This window comes from Aythya fuligula, chromosome 2, assembly GCF_009819795.1.
Source record: "Aythya fuligula isolate bAytFul2 chromosome 2, bAytFul2.pri, whole genome shotgun sequence".
NCBI lineage: Eukaryota > Metazoa > Chordata > Aves > Anseriformes > Anatidae > Aythya > Aythya fuligula.
This window is the reverse complement of record NC_045560.1, coordinates 46,105,202-46,130,363: the sequence shown is the minus strand read 5'-3', so window position 1 is coordinate 46,130,363 and position 25,162 is coordinate 46,105,202. Positions and strand designations below refer to the sequence as shown.

The 25,162-nt window shown below is 45.8% G+C and overlaps 2 protein-coding genes across 3 annotated transcripts in view; one reads left to right on the top strand and one right to left on the bottom strand.

Annotated features, from left to right (window-relative positions):
• The first annotated feature begins 11,390 nt into the window (after positions 1 to 11,390).
• On the top strand, positions 11,391 to 12,902 carry CCR9 (C-C motif chemokine receptor 9). The gene is made up of 2 exons (XM_032180704.1): positions 11,391 to 11,408; positions 11,757 to 12,902. The coding sequence occupies exons 1-2, from the start codon at positions 11,391 to 11,393 to the stop codon at positions 12,900 to 12,902; spliced, it is 1,164 nt and encodes a 387-aa protein (XP_032036595.1).
• Positions 12,903 to 16,535: 3,633 nt separating this feature from the next.
• Positions 16,536 to 25,162, bottom strand: part of FYCO1 (FYVE and coiled-coil domain autophagy adaptor 1) — a 48,313-nt gene continuing 39,686 nt past the window's right edge. For both annotated transcript variants that reach the window (XM_032181274.1, XM_032181275.1), the window contains 4 exons: positions 23,642 to 23,737; positions 22,297 to 22,507; positions 20,217 to 20,326; positions 16,536 to 19,777 (listed from right to left, as the gene is read on the bottom strand). In XM_032181274.1, coding sequence (XP_032037165.1) covers positions 19,702 to 19,777; positions 20,217 to 20,326; positions 22,297 to 22,507; positions 23,642 to 23,737 — 493 coding nt within the window. In that variant the 3' untranslated portion in view covers positions 16,536 to 19,701. The remainder of the gene's footprint in view (positions 19,778 to 20,216; positions 20,327 to 22,296; positions 22,508 to 23,641; positions 23,738 to 25,162) is intronic.

Sequence of the window (25,162 nt, the reverse complement as noted above, 5' to 3'; positions counted from 1 at the left end):
GGTGTTCCTTGTGCTGTTTTATTGTTTTGTGTTCTTTGATGCCATCTGGAAATAAAAAAAGTTCTGGCTTTGGAGTTGTTGGCTTCTCTCTGTTTCAAAATAGCACCCAGCCCGCTCGCTAATGAGCACAGGAGAGGTTAAGCACGCAAATGGCGTTGTGCGTGCCCTCTGCTGTGTCAGGTGCTCTGAAGGTGTGAGAAATGCTGTCCGAAATTTGGGTCTGAAATACTGAGGCCAGTAGCAGTGAGCAGGAATGCCGTTTTACATCAAAGCCTCTGGCACTTCTCTGTCCCTTGGCTAAGTCGGTCATGCCCTAAATTCGGCTCAGCCAGCAGCTGTACGGTCCTGCTGCCTTGGTAGGGGATGGACAAACGTCCAGTTAAATCATATGGCCAAGCCATCAGGCTACAGGAGACTGTAGCTAGAAAGAAGGTTTTGACCTGTTGCCAGGTTTCTCTCCTGGCTGCAGCAGACAGATTTTGCCATGCAACACAGTGTGTCCTGCTTGTCCTCTGTCTCCTAACTTGCAGTGCTGACTGCCATATCACCTGCTTCTATGAGCACACGAGGGACAGAAATCCTGGTGTTTGGGTGGAGATGAGCAAACCGAATGGGAGGTTATAACAAAAAAGTTAAGTGGGCGTGAATTTGTAAGCATCCCAGCTGGTAAACAGTTCTAAGTGCCCCGTTCTGCACTGTCATTTTTGCATTCAGTGTTACTGCATGGCATGTTGCAAATTTCGTTTCATTTGGCTCACGTTGCTGAAGTAATCCTGCTGAAAATTAATTCATCTGATTCTCTACCGATGTAACACTGATACCACTCCGATGTGACACAGACCGAGATCCAGTCATCTGCTGAAGTCTCTTCTTACAGAACCACAGTAAATTCTTGCCTTGAACAAGATTATTAGATCTTAAATATAAATTAATAGCTCTTATACGAAAGAACCTGAAACTGTTAAGGAACTTTGTTTATAATGTTGTGGTGTTGGACAGATGTATACGTGATGGTTAGCACTCACTAAAACTGAAACCTGGACACTCCTTAGTTTAGTTTTGCTTGTGCTCCACGACGCAAACAAACAAAGCCAAAGCAGCAAACAGAAATCACAATGATAATTATCTTTAAAACCAGATAAAAGATACAATGATGAAATTAATTTTTTTTTTTTTTTTCCCCAGCAACAATAATATGTATGTGGATTCAGATATAAAGACTTTGAAACATTTTAGAAAACATGAAAGGATCAGTCTTATTCATGTGCAGGCTTTAAAAATCACTTTTAGTGGGCTTTATTTATGGGTGATAGTCTGTTAACACACAGCATTTTTTTTTCTCAGTATCTTTGCACAGCGGCTTTAAAAAAAACCAATGCAAGTCCTATGATTTTTATTTTTTATTTTTTATTTTATTTTTATTTTTTTTGTAAAGTTTGTAGAAATTAGGTATTAAGTAGTCTGGTCTGTTTGTAACAATTATTACGAACACCTTTTAGTTCATATGAAATGCACCAGATTTGTCTGTGTTCTTTACAGTTTTTAAAATGTTTTTGTCTTCAAAACCCATTGAAATAATGAATACATTACTCCACTGACACAGTTGCACTTTCAATCTTTTTTAATTTGATGATGAAGAAATGAAGATGCCTACAGATTAAATGAATGTCCAAGACTACATAAAGTAAACCCCAAGGAGCTTCTGTTCACTTGTGCTCTCTGTGCACCTCCCCAAGACAGTGGGGAATCATTACTCACAGGCTTGGATCTGTCAGTTGTCTACTGGGTCAGCCAGAACAAATTGCTGTGCTCCAGTTTTCTCTCCATTAAACAGGAATGACTCTGCTCCAGCACCCTGCAGAGGTGGTGTTTGGAAGTATACTGAATTTATAAAAATACTTTGAGATTCCCGCATCAAAAGCACCTTGTATGTGCAAAGCATCTTACGATTTGTCAGTAGTAACTGCTACCATTGAGGTTTCTGCACTTGTACATTACAATTTCAGTGTAATCAGGAAGTTTGCCTCCTTTCTGTGGTGCTAATGTTTATATTCCTGTAACGTTTTGGGGCTGAAATGGCAGGCTTATTTTAGCCATGCTGTCTCCAGAGAAAAAGCAGCTGTCTTATCCCAGTATCTCAGCATGACACAAAGCATGGCTATGCTGATTAATGTATTGGGGAAGTTTCATATAAACACAATTTAAAACTCTGTTTCTCAACTTTTGTGTTTTCTTCATTTTTATTTTTTCTTTCAAAGTTGGTTTGCAGTGATGAAAAGATGCATGTAGCAGCTGCATTATTTTCTTATTATCATTTTTGCTTCCACTATTAATGATCCTGCACCAAGCCTGCAGGCTCTGTCTGGGCAGATGTGTCGGGCTCTTGGTTAGATGAAGAGGAGCTAACGGAGGGAGAGCAGAAAGCAAACTGCTGCAATGTGTGCCTACAGCCTGAGAACAGGAGGCAAAGAGTTATCCAGGCAGCCTGAACCTTGGAGGTGGCAATCACTACAATCAGGACATTGCCAAACTATAGGGCTGTGTAGCATAGTCACAGCCTGTGCCTGTTATATATGGGTTGAGATTAGGGCAGAGAATCTCCCTGTGTGCCTTTAGGATGTATGGATAGGTGTGGTGCTACACTGAAATTTATGTGAAATTTACATTTTTGGTAATGTTGCTTCTGAGGGTGGACAAAACCTGACTCATGCAACCAATAATAAATTTATAAGATATTGGTCCCTCACTGTCCCTTTTTCTCACCTAAGTACCTTGCCACTGTGTTTATTTGCTGGATATTTCTTCTAATGCTGGCCACAAACTACTTTTTTTTATTTATTTTTTTATTTTTTTTTACTGGCTTTGAGTTTTCAATTACTGTATTTAAGTTTTGAGTTTTCAATTACAGACAACGAAGAGAATGAAGAGCAGAAGAGAAAGTGTAAAATGCACACTTCTACAGCAACTTTACAGATTCCAGAAAAAGATCTGGACCTTCTGAAATCAGTGAAGCATCTTGTCAAAGTGGAGCAAATGCAAAACAAAAATAAAAACAGACGAACAAAAACCAAAAAGGCAAAAAAAGACAAGACAAAACAAAATCACATATATGCTATGTAAAAGGAATAGCATCAGGGACAGTACTACAATTCTGCTGTCTAGAACATTAATGCATCCTTCCTTAGGCTACCTAATGCAGATTTAGTCAGCCCATCTCATGTAAGGCACGCTGGAATTATAGGCACAGGAATAAAAATGATCATATCCTTGGTGCTGCTTCCGTATGAAGAGAGGTTTAAAAAGAGTACTCAGTAGAGAAGTAAGTGAGTAAGAAACAAAATATATTAGAGGAATATGTAAGTGGAAAAGGGTAGAGGAATATTAGTCAAATGTGCACACTCTAGAACTATGGGAACACTGTATATAATCAGAGAAAGGAAAACTAAAGCTGGTAAATAAAAACTTTTCCTATATAAAATGTCCCACTGATCTCATTGCTATAAAAAGATATCAAGATGATAAAGTCCCAGCTTTGGGACTACAATGACGAGGTGCTGTGAGAACAGCTTCCAGCAGTAAACGTGGGTGGTAATTACTGAGCTCTCTGGCAATCTCTTGAATGCCACTGAGAAATCTTGGGCATTGGAGGGCTCGCTGAGAAGCTTTATGCAGTCTGGGTCATTCTCTGTCCAGACTTCACTGGTCCCTGGGGTGGGGTGGTGCTTCCCATCTCATCCATAGGATGCCCTGTTGAGACCTCTGCTCCTTTTGTAGGCTTTTCACTTTAAAGCTCAAACTATCATTGCCTTTTGTGAAAGTCTCGCTTGCTAAGAGGTTGCAGTGAAAGCGGTACAACCTCTCTCTAGCACGGTGAGCATGTTGCTTGTTTCCTCTGAGAATTTCCAGTGGGAACTGCTTCACAGCCACCTGTGATGTACAGGGCAGACTGTAATTTTGGTGGGATGACACAGAATGCCAAATTTGGTCCCAATCCCAGATGGAAACATTCAGTAAGATTCTCTCTCTCTCTATATATATATATATATATAAAATATGTTGACAAAGAATGGCAGTGAGTCTACATGTACGCCCTAAGAAGAGCTCACATCTTGGTCAGGTCTCACCTGGCTCTTCTGTTAGCCCATAGTTTCACCTTTCAAAGGGCTGCCGGGGGAGAAAATTTTGGGAATTTTTCTATGTTGGGAAGCAAAATGCCCACTTTATATGCTGGGGATCTTCTGGGTGGTGTGAACAGAGCAACCAGCACTTCGTCTGTTAACATGGCTCTTCCTCCACGCTCGCCCTCCTCCAACACAGGGAGTTTCACAAGCTCTGTGTCTCATAACCACAGTGTGGCTTACTGAGCGGGTGGAGGATGTAGGAGAACCTATGATGAATTACAGAATGAGCTGGCCCTACAGCCAGTGCAGCCACAGATGTAACTTTACTCTCAGCAGGGCTCGCTCCTTTTATCTGGGAGTTCCCAAGTGCTTCAGCTGCTTCTTTCTGTGGGTAGGAGAGAAGGTGATGATCTCTCTTAAAAGTAACATTGCAAAAAGGAAAACAATGGACTATTTTGGTTGTCTGGGTTATAGCATCTGGCTCTGAAAAAGAATGAGTGGACAGCCATCGTGTGGTGTTGGGAACAAGCAGCCGGCTGTGGGAAAAGCGTGGGCTGCCCCCAGCAGGTATCTCCACCTAGTTTCAGCTGACATAAAGACAGACGAGCAGAATGGTTTGGGTCAGAGGGGACGTTTAAAGATCATCCAGCCCAACATGCTGCTGTTCCTCGCATTCACAATATTAGATACACTAATAGCATTTTCTGGTGGTTGCCTTTTTTTTTTGATCTTTGGGGTTCAAAGGCTTGTGGCTGTGTTTCAGCATATTTTCCAGTCCAGGAGATAAATTTTCTCAGAGGACTCGGTGAGCTCCTGCTGTTCCAGAACCATGCAGTCTGAGCATTGATGTGCCAAGACACACGAGGTACCTCAGCAAGTGAGTACCTCGTAGAGTAAGAGGGCCATCAAACTTAGGACAAGGCCCCTTCCTTCAAGTACACCCCATCTGCTACACCTTCCCAGAGTCCTGCTTGAAGGCTAAATGATATGGTGTAGCACGGAGGGAAGCCAGAGGCCTGTGCTCTCTCCCAGTCAAAGTAGTTCTCTAAGGAAGAGGGCAGAAAAAAGCCCAGATCAGTATTTTGATGTGCCTTCCTCCCGGATGTGAGACTTTAAACAGACACGGGTGTGAACAAGAAACCACCTCATGAGTCTGGTTGTTCTGATCGCCGACGTGCTGTGACCTACAGCGTCGTGTGGCAAGGTGTGTTGGCAGCCGTGGTCCCTGCTTTGCTGGTGGAGGCTCTCACTTACAGGCTGAAGACTTTCTCTCCTGGGGCACTTTCTCTTCATGGGGGCACTACCACTTAAAGGCCAGAATGATGGAGGAACAGATCTCCCCTGACTTACCCCCAGGTCCTTTCTTGGGGCCTCACCCAAAAAGAAATTTATTTATTTTTGCTCAAAAAGAGAGTTCTGGCAACCTAGCAATGCACCAAATCATGCGTTATTGTGCAAAATATTTATATTTGAAGGTTGTCTAGTTCCTTGTTGACATAACAGCGGCCCAAACTACGATGAAATACTTCTCAGGGGTCAAAAGTTTAGGCCAAGGCAGAGGAGTGCAGATCTGAGTAAGCGCTAAGAAAGTGGTGGCAACTGAAGTGACTCATCAAGCAAATTTTTGAACTCAGTTCTCAGAGACCCACATTTTCACACTAAAAAGCAAATATAAAGAAGGCAGAGACTTTCAGGACATGGTAAAGGTCATTTTCTGGAGACAGCATTGAAGGCTGGTGATGACAGCAGTCCTTGAGAGCCACAGCCCAGACATTATTTCCACACAGCTCGGCTGGTCTGAGGATGGGAAGAGCGATTAAAGAGAGCAATCAAAGCTTTTCTTTTGGGTATTTCTGCAAGTGGCTCTTGGGAAAGGCTTTCCACGTCCCGTCCTCAGCTTTATGTCAAATAAAGGCTCTGGCTGAGGTCAGACCGAAGGCGGATGAGATGCCCTGTTTGGTTCCCCGTGACAAGGCTGCTAGCCGGGTGCACCCGAGGGATGGGGCAGGGGGTTTCTGGCTGCATGTACCTTGTTTTGTGGGGTCCCAGGGCCTCGTGTGTGGGACCAGGCTGACAGCAATGCAGCCCGCGCTTCCACCTGCAACTGGGTCAGTAGAGGGAAGTCGTGAAAACATGGTGTAGCCTCAAAAGAAAACAAACCAAGCAGGTCACAAACATGTCAAAATTTACATCCGAACTCGCAAACGGTTTTGATGACTTTAATTACTCCGTACAGCCGCTCTGAATGGCAATAACAACACTCTTGTTTGCTCAGCGTGGGGAACCGCAGCAAGCCCCAGCTCAGCATTTGGAGAGTGGCTGCAACGAGTGAGGAGCAGGGCACAAACAGGGGCACGCTGCCGGTGCTGCGGGGACGGGGGAAACTGAGGCAGGGAGAAGCAAAGAGATTGCACAGGAGGTGAGAGACACAGCAAAGAGCACAGAGTCCAGACCTACAACCTCTTGATATGATGCAATGCCCATAGATCTCTTTCCCTCTTGCTTTCTCTTGGCGTAATTAATGCATTGGGTTCATTACAGACTTGGGTGAGAGAACTAAAGCCTAGGATTAGAGTCCTTGAGCAGGGCCATGCCTTAGTGCACAGCCTGCATAAGCAGGTCATCAGATTAGGCTCTATTAAATCTAAAAGGTTGTTCGCTCGCAGGCTAATGTTCCCCTCTTACTTGGGGAGGGGAAAATCAGTATTTTTTTCTGGAGAGGGGGTTGCATTTTAAGTCAGATTTAGTGTAAGTGCAGTACAGTTTTCTCTGTGAAAAATGAAACCTCGAGGTCAGCCTCAGAAGAGGGTGTAACCCCAAGCTTTGTTCCATTTCTGCAAAATCTTTCCAGCACCTGATCAGTGCATCAGGCTGAGCGCATCTCTGCCACTAGAATGCAGACTGGATCAGGAGTTTAAAACATCTCTACCAAGCTGCGCCTTAAATTAAAAGCCCTGAGGTTAGAAAGAAGACTTAAGAAATGCTAATGTTTTTTATTTTTCCCATGTACATTAAACAAATGAAAAAAAAAAAATCAACACTTCCGAGTTCTTTTGACAAGCATGAACGTGATATGTTTGTGAGGAAAGCAGGGGTGCTTGCCCAATTTCATAACGATGTGAGCTGGAGGGAAATCACAAGGTTTGGTTTGGAGCTAATTACCTGTGGATGGCAGTAAGCAAGGATGTGAACAGGGAGCAGAGTCGTCAGAAATTTGGCAAGAAGATTTGTAACATTCATGCTGTTACACCTCAGTTCCCAGTGTCATGGGCAAAAATGCCATTGCTAATGGCAATAAATGGCACATGGCAGGAAAAAAAAGTAACCAACAAGATTAACAACAGTCCATGCTCTGTCCTAGAGATCTGGGGAAATGGAACTGGCTGTATGAGGCGGGTAGGTTAAGTCATTGCTGCTCTGAAGAATTAAGCACATCATAGTCACTAAAATTGAGAGGGCTCAGGTTCATGAAGGAGATAATGGAGGTTGTGGACATAATTTTACACCAGACATCTGCCTGTGGGCATGCCTTTATCCTGCTACAGTTAATGTCACTCTCCCAACCCTGCATTTCACCCATGGCCAATGTAGCTTGAATTAGGAGAAGCTCCCATGGAGCAGATCTCTGCCAGCCCATGGTATCCTGTGCCTGCACCCCGTGCTTTCCCCAGCAGGGCTCTGGGCTTAGCTGAGAGCTGCTCCCCCACCTCTGCTCTCCTATCCTAGTTATCCAAATGCATCTCCCCAGTCCTGTTCGCTCCTCTGAGGGGCTTCGTCTTCCAGCCACAAACCATCCAGGCACTGCGCCTGGCTTGGAGGCACCTCCTGAGGAAGCGAGCAGATTTTCTTTGCAGAAGAGCTGCCATCGCTTGCCTGCCATTTAACGAGTTTGTTCCAGACAGGCGTCAGGCAATGCTGGCTCCTTCCCTGTGGCCACGCTCAAAAAAAAGCCGTGCTGATGCCGATGCTGAAGCGTGGTGCCAAGAGACCTCTGAGCCCAAAGCCTGGTGCCGGTTGTTCCTGTCCTGTTAATTCCCTGGCCGGTAATCGGAGCTGAACCCAAACATAGGTTTGGAAATTTTGCTGGAGCTGGAGTGGAAGCAGCGCCAGTCACAGCTGAGCGCCATCCAGCAGTTCAGCAAAACCCATGGTGTTTGGGCTTCCTGTAGAGACGGGAACTTGCATGGTGATTTGCATGCCTGCTTGCCAGGAAGAAGACACGATCAACCACTTCTCCCTGCCTTCCCCCTCAAAGTTTTGCCTGCTGCGCTCCTCAGGCTGGCAGTGCCACGAGGCACGCTGCTCTCACCTGCGGTCCTGCCCTGCGTCCCCCTATTTTCACCACCCACCTCGTGAGGTGGCCCTGCACCCACCCCGTGCACACCGTGCCACCCCAGCATGGCTGGACACAGCCTCTGGAGCTGAGGGCCAGCTCGGAGCAGGCAGGATGGGACCCCCAGCTCCTCACTCCCTGGGCACACTGGTGGCTCCCCAGGGGGCCCAGTTCTTGGTTGGGGATTTCTTTTTTTCCCCCAGTGAATGTGTTTTTCCATCGGGATGAGGCCACGCTGGGAGCAGCCTCTGTTTTGCCCTGTGCTAGCTGGCGCATCTGAGTAGAAACTTGTGATAAGAGTGGTCTCTACTTTACTACTGAAAGAGTTTACAAAAAAAAAAGGAAAGAATTTTTTTTTTTTTTTTTAATTGCCATCTGTGTGTAAGCCACCTAAACCATGCAAACCACAGAGAAAACAAACGCTCAGAGGTTTGATTAGGCCCAGGTCCGGGAGCACACACCCAGCGCAGGCTTCAAAAAGCCCCGGGCTCGGTGCGGGCGCACAGAGCAGGCAGGGCAGGGCAGGGCGTGCAGCGGGGCGCCGGGGCCGGGCTGACCTCCCCCCAGAGACCCTTCTGGTGAGTGCCACCTCCGCTTTTGGGGTGCCTGCTTCCCACACGCAGCCTCAGCGGGAAGGACGCCGCGTTACAAATTGCCCTTTTGGTTTTGGGAAAGTTCGCTGTCGACCTCACCCACTTTGGATCATTTTTTTTTTTTCTGTTGCAACACAAGGTAGGTCTGGAGACTGACAGGAGGCATCACAGTTATTTTGCATTGTCCTGGGGGTACGCAGAGCTCCCACAATTTCCCCAACCAAGTAGCTCTGTCTCGACGGCTGGTCTGGACGTGCCAAGGGATTTTTGAGCAGGCGACCTGCAGCAGGTGGGGCCCGCCAGGTCTGGTGCTGCTGGGAAGGATGAGCTGTGCAGAGATGCCTTGAGCCGTGTTTTTCCCCCAAAAATAGGTGGAAAGGGGTCTCGAATTCTGGTTACTGGGCTGCCCCTGCTTGTCTCGAGGGGCAGCCTGCTGGCTGCCAACTTGCAGCATGCAGGAGAAAATCAAGTGCTCGCTAGAGCATCTGAAAGCTCGTTATACCTAAAACCGAATTATTGCTATTATTAATACAATGCGTAGCAAGTGCAGCGACAACAATACCCCAGCGTGAGGCCACCGCTGTGGTTAGCACGCTGTGCTCTCTGCTGCGGGGCTGACTTTGTGATGCGCTGCTGCTTGGACAGTACAAAGCCAGCTCAGTTTTTGGCTGCATCTGCCTTATCGTGATGAGCCCAAGTGTTACAGGGGGATGGAGATGGGGAAAAGACCCTTGTGGGGCTGCTGCCACCAGAGGCTTTGCCATCCCACCTGTTAGTGCAGCACTGCCCAGCATCGTTCATATATCCGTGGCTAAAGCTGGTCTTAATTTCTCTGTCTTCGTATTTCTGTATAGGTGCTATATAGATGGTTTCTTTCGATCTGCTTACATATTTTTACTTTCCCTGGTTGTCTGCTTTGAAAGGAGGATAAGGAAAAACTATTTTGAGTTTTGCGCATCAGAAATTCAGCCGCTATGTACAGGGCACGGGCAGTGTTTTGGTAACACAGGTACTAAATTTATGTCTCTATTTGACCCTCCAGGGACAAACATAATTCTATGTGTAGGTCTTGATAGAAGATGTAAAAAAGCTCCGAGCACATGGTTATGGCTATTTTTATTTCTTCAGTTTATTTTGAGCAAGTGCTCCGCGCTGAGATTTATGTTCTGTTATTGCCAAGAACTCACGCTGCAAACCTCACTCCTAGATCATTTGTATTCATTAAAGTTGCTCCACGGAGACAAAAAAATGGAAGGTTTGGATCTCAATTGTTGCTTTCTGAACACAATAATTTTTCAATAGATGAAAACAACTGCTTTACATTTGTTGGACCAAATTACAAAACCCTGCAAACATCCCCTCCCAAGAGTGCACAAAGACACGAGGGGCAATTTGGACCAGAGAGCAGCCCAAAAACCCACTTAACGTCCCTAAGAGAAGCTGCTTGCAGCTTGCTGCAGTTAACACAGGTGCTTTTAGCAGGCACATGGGAGAAACCAAATGGAAAACACACAAAAGTGAGCACTGTTTCCCCCCTGGAAAAGTTGGGGCTCAGTGGTGGCTGCATGACTGGGCTCTGCTTTTTGTGGAGGCAGCCTGGCTCCAACACAAAGCAATCTGCTGCACAAAAAATAAATAAATAAATAAAATTTCTAGACAGGTTCTTTGTTATGGGGGCATAATGAGCTGTTGTACAGGGCCTGACATCGCGCTGCAGCTTGCAGATAAGAGTTGCTGCAGGCAGAGTGCAGGGGATGCCGTTATCGGTCACTGCAGAGGATGCAAATATTTTAACACTGCAAGCTGCCCCTGAAGGCAGGTACTTTTCCTTGTTAGTTGTTGTTAGGCAGTTTGAGAGAGACGTGTTGCTTTTTTCTCATGCAGCTTTTGGGAGTTATGGTGCTTTCAGATGACTTTCTTTTTTAATGTGTGCACTGGGGACTCTACATCTTATTAAAAATGAAATCTCAGTGACTCTAGTAAGTCAAAGGATGCAATCAGCACAGCGGCAGAGAGGAGCCGAAGCCCTAATTTAGCCTAAATGTAATTTCTACTGCATTAAGGATCTTTTCTGCCTGTCTATTAGCAAAATGGAAACATCTCAGTAATTCAAACCAGTGACATCAATTTCTGCTTGGTTTGCTCATCTCCTGTCCAGACTCATTTCAAAGGGTTACAAAGCTGTGTCAGAGAGCTAACCATAAGTCCCAAAGAATTTTTTATAAAAACAAAATAATTGAGATAAAAAATCCACGGTTCTGTTTCAAATCAGTTATTTTGCCCCTATCTTTCCTCCCCAGGTTGTGGTGCCTCCTTCAAGACTGAGCTGAGATTTGGCTGAAGATGGCCCTTGCAGGCACAGTGAGTACACACTGACGTTGCTGTGCAATCTTGGTTTTTCCTTCCCCCAACATCAGTTTTCTGCTCCCAAAAGCCAACTGTGCTGCCCCACCATAGCAGTAATACAGAGCTATTTTCCATACCTCTTTGCAAGCTTGGGATTTTGCATTTTGTTACGTATTTGAAGTGTCTCTTGGGTGCGGGCGCATATCAACCCATCTGAAACCCACTGTGTTTTGCTGGCAGCCTTTGTGCTTTCCCCCCTAAAATGGGAGATGTTGGGGATCTTAAGCTACATCTGGTGGAGAGGGGCAAATTTATACTTTACTGGGCCACCTCAGCGTGAATTTACCTGGTGTCCCACCACAGGTCACCCAACCTAGCAAGACCAGCCTGGATTACTACAGGAACAGCACGGTGATGTCCCTCTATGGGAACCCCGCCAATGACACGGAGCTCATGTGTGACAGGAGGCAGGTCTGGCAGTTTGCTCGAGCCTTCCTGCCTGTATTTTTCTGGCTCATCTTCTCTGTGGGCACAGTGGGAAACGCCTTGGTCGTTCTCATCTACTGCAAATACCGCTTCAGGAGGAGCATGATGGACCGCTACCTGCTGCATCTGGCCGTCGCAGATCTGCTCCTCCTTTCTACTCTCCCTTTCTGGGCCAAGGCTGCCTCCGACGGCTGGGTCTTCAGGAATTTCTTGTGCAAAGTCGTCAACAGCATGTACAAGATCAACTTCTACGGCTGCATCCTGTTCCTAACCTGCATCAGTTTTGACAGGTACATCACCATCGTCCAGGCAACGAAAGCTAAAACGTCCAAGCGGAGGCGGCTCCTGCACAACAAACTCGTGTGCTTGGCCGTCTGGCTGACGTCCATCGGCCTGTGCATCCCTGAGATCATGTACAGCCAAAGCAAGCAAGTTGGTGACATGGCTGTGTGCAAAATGATGTACCCGCCAAACGTCAGCATGGTCTTCAGGGTCACTGTCCTGGCTCTGAAAGTCACGATAGGCTTCTTCCTCCCACTCCTGGTCATGGTTATTTGCTACACCCTGATCATCAACACCCTCCTCCAAGCTAAAAGATGCCAAAAGCAGAAGTCGCTGAAGATCATCACCATGATCATCACCGCCTTTCTCCTCTCTCAGTTCCCATACAACATCGTTTTGCTGGTCAAGACCATCAACACGTATACCGGGGTGGTCTACAGCTGCCGGGCCACCAACGGGCTGGACATTGGCCTGCAGGTCACCCAGAGCATTGCCTTCCTCCACAGCTGCCTCAACCCCTTCCTCTACGTCTTCGCCGGTGAGCGCTTCAGGACGGCGCTGGCCCGGCTCGTGCGGAGGCCCAGGGGCCAGGAGCAGTGCTCCTCCGTGTGCGACAGCCAAGAGCACAGCTCCAACTGGTCCTTCGCCATGCTGGGGCGGCGGCGGGTGAGGAGCTCACTCACCCTCAGCACCCATTTGACCTCCTCCATTGTTCCTGCCTCATGCCAAGTCTTCGTCTAAGCCAATATCGCCTGACGGGTACCAAGCACGGCCTTTTGGACACTGTTCCTGCACCCCAATGACTGCCTCGGAGGAGGGCTGGACCTCCTAGGTCCATGTGAGCTGGTGCCAGTGGCAGCAAGGCCACCAAGGGCTCCTCACACACCTCCTCCATGCCGTGCCCGGCCAGACCAGGCCTTGCCGCGCAGGGAAGTGAAACCTTCAACGCCATGCAGCAAAATGGAGCCGGACGTGCTGCGAGCAGAGCTGACAGAGGATCAGAGCTACCTTTGAGACAGCTCGAGGCACCCAGCCCACCTGTGGCTCCAACCACAGCCCGAAATAGCAAGCCCCTCAGGGAACCACCAGCCCGGCTGGAGCAGGACGAGCCTTCTTCCCAGCCATGGCGAGCGGCAGGAGGGAGCTGAGCCCTCGCTGAAGACCAGCTCCACATCAACTCGTTTGTCAGCCATTGCTTGGTTTCGGCATGTGGAGGCTGCTCCCTGTGCTCGCGGACACAATTCTGCTCCGTGGGACTGGCGGTTCTTGTTGCAAAGGAAAGCTGATCCTCCATGCTCATTACAGAATTAAATCCCCCTGTATTTTAGCTCTTTGATTTAGGGTGAAAGTAGGCTCAATTTATTTGCTGCAGCTTGTATTTCTCTGTATTGGCAAGCCACGACTCACAATAAAAATTTAAGGCCACTGGATATATTGAGTTTTCTGTCCCTGAGAAAAAAATTACTAGCAGCCAAACCCCAAGCCCATGATTCAACAGCCTGCCCGTTATGAGCTGGTACCTTTGCTAGGGTGACAAAAGGCATTTAACCCAAGACCAGTAAGACAGAGTTGTTAAGTTTCAAAGCTACTGTTAATGACATTTTGGTTGAGACACTGTTCTTTGGGCTGGTGGAGGCAGAGGTTCGGATTTTGGATGAGCTGAGGATGGCACCATAAGGATGCAGGTGCCCTGCTTGCCATCACAATTCCCATCCCTGGCACCCCTGAGCATTAATTACTTATTTTAATCCTCAGGAGGCTTCCTTTTAAATAATCAATTTTAATCTGCTTCAGCATTTGGTGACTATTTTCTTCAAGGAGAAATTGTTTGCATTGTGTATTAATCATTAAAGCGTCTTGGTGAACACCAGTTTTCTGCAAGGTCTGGCACTACTTTCCTAGCTAACACATTAAATCTGGGCAGACAGGGTTCTAGTCTCATATTATTATTTTATTTTCCCCTTTGGGAAGGAAATGGTGAAAGACGCATGCATTTTTTTATTATATGTGTTTGGTATTTTTGCGATCTATGTCGAGCTCAAGTCAAGTAGCAGCTGAAATTCCCTTCAACAACGGCGCCATCACATACACTGAAGGGGTGAACGGGTGGTGTCTTTGCCTACGATCCCATACCAGTTTCTCACCCATACACACAACCTGTTTCCATCCCCATTTGAGAAGGAGCAAATAGCCTCCCCTATGTTTTTAATTCCCAGTAAGTTTGGAAAGCCTAAAACCAGAGGCACAACGCACACTGAAGTACAATGACGTGCCCGTCTCCACACACAAAATGGGGGTGCGATGGCTTGGGGCATCCATGCTCCGACCCAGGGGCTCCTCGCTGCCCAGAGGGGTGACAGGGGAGCCCGTGTGTGGGGTGAGCAGTGAAGGAGGCTGGTGTCCCCCGAGATGTCCCCTGAGATGTCACACGAAGGTCACAGCCCTGGCTGCCATGTCAAGCTGGGGGGTGCTCCAAAACCTCCACTTTTGTGTGGATTGATTGCCTCGGCACTCACAGTAAGTCTTTTAAGCCATTTCCTCCCCCCCAGATTTTTAAAAACTTCAAATACACACAGTAGATCACCTAAAAAAATCCCTCCTGAGCTTGCCCATCCATAGGGTGGAAAGGAGGACCTGGGAAATCACCCCTCTCCTGGCACTCCTCTCTATAGCCATTATTCAAGCAAGGAGACTTACCCCGCTCCCAAATACCTTCTGAACTGCCGTCCTCCCAAAAAGCAGGCGTGCAAACCCAACACCCGGCGGCCTCAAGCTGCGGGGTGGCGATGAGGCAGGGGCTCCTGGGGCAGCTGCGCTTCGACGTGCAGGTAGAAGCTGCGCCTTCGCTCGGCAGAAGCGCGGTGGGAAATTCTCATGCTCGGTCGGCGAGTGAAACTGCTGAGGCTGCTGACACGGCGGTGAACTTTCAGTGGGCTCGGGGCCGCCGGGTCATCCCCCGGTCACGTTGCGTCCTGCTCTGAGTCAGGCTGCTCCTGCCGGGGCTCGGTGCAGAGGTGGCTGCTCCTCAGGGACCTCCTCCCTGCCTTGTGTCCCCTCTCCCCACCCCGCAGCCAGACCCCAAAATTTTGCCGTGTGGCCCCGTCCTCACATTTTCACCCCACAGGCTGTGCCATGCGTCCTCTGCTCCTGGAACAAGACATGACACACTCCATCCACCAGGGTCCCTGGAGATGGGTTCGAGTGTTTTTGACCGTTTTTGAGGTGTTTTCCAAGTTCCTCCATGCTCTTGCAGCACGAGGTCAGGCTGCAGCTTCACGCAGTGGGAGCTGCACGGCGCGGCACGCCAGCCCGGCTGCGGTGCGGGGAGAGGAAGCGACAGGACAGCCGTGAGAGACTTTCACTTTCTGCAGACAAAGCTGCCAGACACACGGACAGGCTTTACTGGAACGCCTCTTCCAGAGAGCCGAAAAGCTGCAGAAAGGACGGTGGTGGGCGCTGCAGCCACCGCCAAGGCGCAGTGAGTGGAATTTCCAAACCTTGTGTATGGGCTACAGGGCGACACTTGAAGGACTAGTATCGTCGTCTTGTGGCAGCCACGTGTTTTCACAAGGTCCACACAGCAGATTGTCGTGCTGGGCGTGCCAAGCCGAGTATTTGGGGCACAGGCAAGTTAAAACCCATGTAAGACAGCATTAGGGCTGGGAGCGTCTTGGCCCTAGCACCAAGGAAGTCGTTCTGTATGGCTAAAAGTTGGTCATTGGAGGCTTTCCCAGACTTTCAGCAGCCACAGCCTTCCTTGCAGAGCTGCACAGCGAGGTGCGATGCACTCCCACGTACATTTGGTAGTGCAAACTTCACTTTTGCAGCTCTCTCATGCTCCAGGCTAGGCGTCACTGAGACTTGATCATGGGGCAGCCTCTGAGCGTGGTGCTCGGGGCTGCTGCTCCTGCTGGAGCGCAGGGACGGGAAGTGGTGCAGCCTCTCTCCCCCAGCAGAAAACTCCCGTGAGGACACAGAAATAAGCAGCACCTGAAGAAAGCTGCGATGAGTGATCGTGACAGGCCTGGTGTGCTCCTGACCGCATTCAGATGGCCCCCGCAGGTCGGGTTAGCCTACGTGCTTAACACATTGTGGGTCTGGGTCTACAGATGCAAACAGATTTTTTTTTCCCCACCTCCTTCAAGACAGGGAGCAGAGGTGACATGTGAAGAGCACCTCTGACTCACACAGCATTTCTTTTCCTCCCACAGCCATGCAACATAAACCAGACACACAGAGGCTTGTTTTCTAACATTTTTCCAGCCTAGAAGTAGGTCATACAATCTACCTGATTTATCTTCCAGACAAAGCTATCTCTACATGGCACAAAAGGGGCGTACACTCAATGATATATGTTTTTATTTTTTTAATTCCTGAGGTTATAAAAGGAAAAAAAAGCATCAGGAAACAGTCCAATACACAACCGTCTACATCTCCGTGACTGCACAGACTGTGGTATACATACATCTTTTTTCCTCCATGTAGAACATGAAATTTGATGTGAACGGGGTTTGCAATTCTTTGGCAGCTAAGATTAAAAGATGTTTCTGAACGAGCTACAATATAAGTGATTGAGCATAATTAAAACTATAGTGCAATTCTGATTTTAAAAAAGAAGCAAAGTCAGGCTTTTGTAGCCTTGCTGCTTTGTACTGTGGTACAACCTTGTGCAATATATCTCAGTGATTTTTCATACAGCAACACTGAATAATGGTGAGTAAAGGAACATTGTCATTTTCTTAAAGCAACTATATTCTTTCCTCTGCACAAACCTCTGCATAACAAAAAGAAATATTATCCTTCACTGCCCCAGTACCTAGGAAAAATGCCCAATTGTTTAAGCTGACCACAACATACACTCTCTCTCCTGTGGGTGTAACATCCCCTTAAATCAATTTTGTGATTGATTTTAAAACTTTCTTTTCCCTTAATTGCATTGCTGGGGATGATCTATTAATAAAAGGCCAAATTCAACAAAACACCTGAATATCTGTGGGTATAAAGATTTATTAGTGTCAAAGGCATACCTCACACGAACAGGTTCTTTGTGAATGGAGATATAAAGACCTCGACTGAACCTCTTGCACAAACCTACACTTCTGAGAAGTCCTCCATCAGGTTTCTGGGACAATCAAACAAAAGCTTGGTAGTGAAGACAGGTTCTTTACTGTCTTCTCTGCACAGCCTCTGAGGTGGAAGTCTCTCATCTAGATGACACAGTGGGTTTCCTGCTCTTGAACAGTTCCTTCAGACAGCTGCAATCTTGTCTGCTTGTTGCACCTTACCGTTTGAGTATTTCCTCTATTGAAACTTCTGCTTAAATACTCTCCCCTGTTAAAAGCAAACATTTTCTTTTCATCTACAAACCACAGGTCCTGGCTCCCCCTCCTAGTCCTCTTTCAGATTAAAAAAGCCATAAAACTGCTCTCATGAGGCAGCTACGGTACTGTAAGGACTCAAATGCTAAATAAACATAATCCAGTGTTTTTATTTCCTGCCTCCCAAACACAAGTTTCAGCAAGCCTCAGGACTGTGTACATGGAAAACTTGCAGAGGAAAATCTGGCTTACTAGATGGAGCCATAGACTTTAAGAATTACATAAACATTGGCTTCAGAATATTTGCCACCTGATGAAAAAATATTAAGAGCTAGGATGCAGAGGAAATCCAGAGGCAAGCCTGTCAAATAATTCTGAATAGAGATAAGAAATACTTCTGAGCAGAGATATATATTTTGGCCTAAGACATTTGACAGCGTCCCTTTAACTTACATTTGGCATTTTAATAAAGATACCCTATTAAGATTAGTATTCTAAGTAATACAACAGCAAAACACTTTTAAAAATCAAACCTAAAAGCTTAAAGGAAAACTGCAGCAGACTTCAGTAACAGCCCTGTGAAAATTGCATAGCATATGGTACACAGTATTCCATTTTTAAGCAATAAATAATTTCTTCTTGCCTCATTAAATATAAAACACAGCTTCGATGCTGAAATCTGCCATAACTCATGAAGGGATCAGTGCGTCGTTTATTGCCTGTTTCAGTCTCTTGTCCATCTCATCTTCGTGCACACAGCCAGGAACGGATCTAAATGCGCTGTAACCCGTTAGCTCAGGAGGAGGAGGAAGCCAGCTCGCACCTTTCACTGACCCCTCTGCCCAGCACAGCACATCTCCCGTACTGGGAAGAGGCACCTGAAGAGAAAGCTTGCCATGAGCCAGCAGCCTAGCTGAAGGCCCCCTGACTTTGGCTTGGCACCACCCAGACTGCAATTCCTTCTCAGAAAGCCCTGTGTGTGCAACCTAAAATCTAGGTGGCCCATGAAGGGCAGTCATTCTTTCACAGTCTTTTGATCAAAGTATTTTGACCAAAGATCAAAGTATTTATGCATTGCTAACAACCGGGATGAATGATTAGCAACCTTCATCAGCAGTAATGTTTTCTTTTCTGTGATCAGAAATTTCCCTCTACCTTAGCTGCAGTGTAAATTTTTTTTTGCAGTGTAAATGTCAAACACTTGTATGGTGGATCTCTATTTTCAAACAACCACTCTATTCTTGTAGAATCAGATTCCCCACAGAGAGCTCATTAGGGCTGGATGTGCATTTGCTTTCAGATGGACCTTCTGAGACTGATTCAACCATTATTGCTACCTTCCACTCAGTCTAGAGAGAGAGGCAGCGCTGGCCTCCTCAGAGACTGTGCTTTCACGTGAACGTGATAGACTAAGGTGCTAAAGCAGGAAAAAGGAATGCTCCTCTTTCTAGTGTCACACAGTGAGCAGTACGTTATTCTACAAATTGTACCCCTGATTCTGCCACTGGTACTCACCGTAAGAGCTTATTTCAGTGGAACAACTTACAGAGTATGGTGAGCAAAAGTGAAAGGAATTGCTGCTTCGTGTTTCATTGCTTTGTAACTGGTATGCAATACCAGAGCGTTTATAAAAGCCAGTTAAGACTTACCAAATCGTAGTCCAATATGTAAAAAACCTCTACATTTGCTGTTTATAAAAATTGAAAAAGATAAAAAATTCTAGATGGATTACAGTATATGCCTGTGAAGACTGGAGTATTGCATAGTTGCTGCTCTGACTGTAAGAGCAGTAGAGCAGAACAGAAATGGTTATGTTTACTCCTCGGTGAAGAGGTGAACAAAAATACACTTTTTTCTTTAAATTTCCTTTTGAAGGATATTTTTGGAAGAAAAGTCATTCAATTTTCAGTAGAGAATTTCAGTTTGCATTTAGACACCTCCACACTTATTTTTCTCCCCACGGAAAAAAATAATAATATGGTTGGAACATTATTTGACCTGTTAAATCAAACAACATGGCTTTTGAGCAATCTGTACACAGTACAGAACCATTAGTGTTCCTAAAAAGGCTTTGTTCTTCTAATGTATACATGCTCTCTAAGTGCATTATACCTATTGCATAGTTTCAAAATCTTCAAACAGTGGTCATCATAATGCTTACATATACATAAATAATAGCTTTTCTTAAAAATGTAGTTAAAAATAACAGAGTATATTCAAGGCTATGGAAAATCACTTCCATCATAGATGACAGGTCGCTCAACAGTCAAGTGATAAAACACTCTTTTTGAGATAAATCTGTCAAGAAACAAAAGAAAGGAAGATGATCACGTTAGCTGAAGGCAACTAGACAGAAAGCCTTAAAACTTTATTCAATCTTTCAGTTCATACTCAGGCAAAAACAATGATGGGTGTTAAAAACAAGTCTGTCTGCACATAGGCTGTCAGGTCTCTTGTTAATAAGATCCTGACTAAACTATCTTGGAAAGAACCACAAATTACTTGCTTACTTCCATTTACCTATCAGAGGTCAAGACAAAAGAGTGGAATTCTGCTATGGGATGAGAATAAAACAAACAAAGAATAACAAGAACCAAAACCAAGGTGGAAGATATTTGGCAAGCAGGGAGCAATTTCTCACACCTACTTCCAAACATCACAAGAATGGTACATCTGAACAGTTCCACAGACTGTAAAACCATGCTCATTTCACCTTTTACACTCACGTGGGACCCACCTGGAGAATGTGTTGTCAAATATCAGTGTGTAGATTCCGGAGTTTCGAACTTTCACCTGTCCTCTGATAGTTTCCTTATGAGAATTGCAGCGGGTCATTGGAATAAGAACCTGGAATTCAATACAAATCAAACTGAAACTTGCTATTTGACCTATTAAGTGACATTTACCTTCAGAAACCCCTAAAGTGCATATAAGCCTGCAAAACTATTTATTTTCACTGATTAGCATTCAAAATTCACCCAAAGTAAAATCTCAGAGCGTGACATCTGCTTTCCTTTGACATCCTCTTTCCAGCATGAAGTTATGGCTATAAATCTCAGCTTTAGAGAGATTCAAGTGCTCATCTTTTTGCATTTTTTAAACAAAGCAAGATTACTAACATCATCAGTGCTACATTAAATCTATACAAACATATCCAAGAGCAGAATTAGCTACTTCATGCCTCTTGGTATATGCTTTTATACTCCCTGTATTTTAAGGGTGATGAAGCAGATCCTGCTGGAAATTATGCTAAAGCACATGGGAAACAAGGACGGTGACAGGTGATAGCCAACCTGGCTTCACTGAGGGCAGACTGTGCCTGACACATCTGGTGGCCTTCTGTGACAGGGTTACAGCACTGGTGGGTAAGGGAAGAGCAGCTGAAATCATCTGCCTGGACTTGTGCAAAGCATTTGACACTGCCCCCCATGACATCCTTGTCTCTAAATTGGAGAGACGTGGATTTGATGGATGGACCGCTTGGTGGGTAAGGAATTGGCTGGATGGTTGCACTCAAAGAGTTGAGGTCAACAGCTCGAAGTCCAGGTAGAGACCATTGATGAGTGGTGTTCCTCAGGGGTCAGTACTGGGACCAGCACTATTTAATGTCTTTGTTGGTGACATGGACAGTGGGATTGAGTGCACCCTCAGCAAGTCTGCTGATGACAACAAGCTGTGTGGTGCAGTCGAAACGCTGGAGGGATGGGCTGCCATCCAGAGGGACCTGGACAGGCTTGAGAGGTGGCCCTGTGCGAGCCTCATGAGGTTCAACAAGGCCAAGTGCAGGGTCCCACATCTGGGCCAGGGCAATCCCAAGCTCAGAGGCTGGGCGGAGAATGGATTGAGAGCAGCCATGAGGGGAAGGACCTAGGGATGTTGGTTGGGGCCCCCACCATAAGAAGGACATGGAGGTGCTGGAGTGAGTCCAGGGGGGCAGAAAGGTTCTCAGAGGGCTGGAGCACCTCTCCTATGAAGACAGGCTGAGGGAGTTGGGGTTGTTTGGCCTGGAGAAGAGAAGGCTCTGGGGAGACCTTATAGTGGCCTTCCTGTACCTAAAGGGGAACTACAGGAAAGTTGGAGAGGGGCTCTTTATCAGAGAGTGTGATTAGAGGACAAGGGGTAATGGCTTTAAGCTAAAAAAGGGTTGACTTGGATTAGATATTCAGAAGAAATTCTTTACTCTGAGTGTGGTGAGGCACTGGCACAGGCTGCCCAGCGAAGCTGTGGATGCCCCATCCCTGGAGGTGTCCAAGGCCAGGCTGGATGGGGCTTTGGGCATCCTGGTCTAGTGGGAGGTGTCCCTGTCTATGGCAAGGGGGTTGGAATGAGATGGTGTTTAAGGTCCCTTCCAACCCAAACCATTCTATGATTCTATGATTCTGTAAGATAAGCTTTCTCAGCAAATCTTAACCGTTTAGCTAAATTTACAGCAAAAGTGTGTATAACCATCTATCTTGCTATAAGCCCCTAGCAGAGATAGCGGTTTTCATCTCAGAACAGCAGCTGATGCACATCAAGAACAACCCTGTGCTACCCAAAGTTATGTTAAATAGATATATTAAGACAGAACCAACATGAAATCTTAAGACTTTCAGATGAAGAAAACATACATTTTACCTGGAGTTAGTTACCCTGGAGTGAATTGGCTCATGCTGCATAAATGTCTTTTATTCTGCCAGTGAAATCCACAGCAACTGGCACTACTATGGAGACCTACTGGCTGTACTGGCTGATTTCTCTGGGCAGCCTATTGAAGTGTACTGCAGTTCCTAAGGTAGTAAGGAAAAAAAAATCCCACTAGGAAATAAAGGTCTTACTTTGCACTGGTCCAGTGGTGTGTCTTCTGATTCTTGGTAGACAACGCTGAAGGAGATGCTTTTAGGGTCTGAAGAAAATACCCAGCTTATTGTTAGCCCCATCTCTGTAACGGTGATGGGAATGATACTGTAAGTGCTAGATTTAATGAACAGCTCTCTGTTGCCTTCCCCAAAATTCAAGATCTCCTCCACTGTAAGGGGCAGCTTGATCCTGTGATGGAGAAAGATACAATAATTTGAAGAGATTGAATCTGATATTGTGACAAAAACAATAATCATTATTCTGTTTTCTATCTATTTGAGGCAGACTCCACAGCAACTTTGGGACAGGTCCATAGGATGTGGGAAAATTCAGCCCCAGATGAAAGCACAGAGAAGATGACTGATATCAAACACTTTCACTGCTCTGGCAATTGTGGGTATTTGTCACTCACTTATTTCATTTCAACTAGAAAAAAAATGTGCTTGGAATGAAGCTTTTTAGCACTTTCATGATTTTTAAAGAGTCTGCTGCCCTCTACTGTTCTTTTTACACAAAAGTTTAAATGAATTTCAGTAACCTACTTTACTCCCTCTCTAGAAATCATTTGTACAGGAAACAGGGATCAGGAGTGCAGAGGGGAAAGACGGATGGAATGTGAACAGCAGATTTGTCTAGATCCTCTGGAGCACTTATTGCTACAGCTTGGTCTGGTTTATCCAAACAAGCTGCATAAAAGCTGATTCAACATACCTCCAATGAAAAAGGAGGTTCTCAGCACTTGGATGACCTTGACTCCTGAGGCATTTTATTAGCCTACCTCATTCTTACCTCATTCAGACTGCAGTGAGGACCTTAAACAGCAGAACACTGCTTGTCTTTTTCAAAGGAAAGCAGTGATTTCTAAGAGCTGAGGATCTCACCTACTTTATACTAACTAAAACTGATCTAACACATCACTCTTCAGGCCAAATAAACTGCTTCCCAAGCAACGAGCTCACAGTAAATCACAGTACCGTGATGTGTTTATCAGCAGCTATCAAAACCTAACAGATTTGCCAGAAAATACCACACAGTCACCATGATCATTTCCTGTTTTAGTGTAAGAAGTTCAAGCTTCCAGTCATTCATACACAGTGGTTAGGGATCACAACTCATTTATTATGAGAACTGTTGCACTTTGGCCAGAGAGGAAGCTTTCCCCTATAGCTGGGCTATCCTCTCTGCCCCTCCTCAGACCACGTTCTGCTGTGGGACACAAACAATCATCTTTTCCAGGAGTCTGCAGGACATGTTCACATAGCTCATATCTGAGTTCAGAACTTTATCCTTTCAGCCTGGTAGTAATGAAACTGTTCTGCTTACATGATTTCTCCTGACTTCAACAAGCTTATCTCAGCATCTTGAGCAACTTGCCACTCTTCTGATTCATCATAGGTCGAAGAATTGCACGTGCTGTTTCTAGGACAAGAAAATATAATCAAGTGGTCAAATATTATCTGCATGCATAGGTCTTCCTGAAGCAGAAATGTTTTAATAGTCTTGATGAGAAACTCTAGAATTTTATTTTGCATGCTCTAGTGACAAAACTGCCCGGGCAGAAGTACAGCCCTGTTCTGCTAACCACTGTGCAAAAATGCAAAACAGCTCCTATTCCGCTTTCATGTGCTAAGAGGAAGAGATGCGTCCAGAACATCTCTTCAGCAGTCTTAGGATATACTCCCCGTTGAGATGCTGACAGGTCTTAAAGCTTCCCTGATGGGTGTAAATCTTCATGGGGAACAGAAACAAACAACACCATCCAGACTCTTCTCTTAAACAAAGCCTCCCCGGGGATATGACATTTGTCCTGGATTTAACCTGTGAGGTGTTTCACCAGCATTTTATCCAGTTCCTTATTCTGACAAACAGTACACAAAACATATCTTCTCACTGTAGAATCACTATCATTATCTCCTTTTCACACAAAAAATACTAGATGATTCAAATACACCAAAGAAGCTGCTGCAGGATGACAAGGTTTTATGCCTCCCACCCACCATGATGTGTCCCAGAGAATGAAGGAAGTAGATGGAAGAATCTCCCATCCACTCCTTACCTCAAAAAGTGTGCCTGTTCTGAGTACACACTGGAGTAGCACCGACTATGAATTGCACGGCTGGGGCAGAGAGGTAAACAGGAGAGAAGAATGAATTTTGAGAGTCAGTAAGTAAGTTAGAGCTTCTCTATCTGATACTTGTTTCCTGCACCTTAGCAGGTTGGTAGCTGAGACAATTAGGCTGTCATTTTGCCAGAAAATACCCAAGATTGTTATCTACAGGGAACCAAACACTTGGTACCTTCCAAAAGCCAGTGGAACCTAATAAAACATGCTTTTGAACAGTCAAGTCTGATCATATAGCAAGGGCAGGATTGTTACACATTCTGTAGACCAATTCTCAAAACCAACGCAGAGTTTAGCATTTCCCAGACATGAGGACAGAATGGGAGAAGTGATTTAAACTCATGATTTCAGAAGAACTCATGATTTAAATGGTCTCGTCGAGACCATTTCTTCCTATCCGACCTCTTCACACTAGGTGGCAGCCTGTGGAGCATTATGAGTATGTACCACTACACAGACCTCTGGTCTACCTGTTGAAATCCACACTTAAAAGCAAAACGAAGCCAGACTGGTAAGCACGAAGTACTGAAGCATATTAAAAACACTACAACAAGAGAACAATTCAGCATCCTTGAGGCACAGACTGCTAGAGGCTGGAAGGATGTTTTGAAAAAAAAATCATGCTTGTCCTGTTATGCTTTCCCTCAGGCATGTGCTGTTGGTCACTGTCCCTGGGCTGGATGGTCTGGCCCAGCTGGGCCAGACACATCACAGGCACCCTA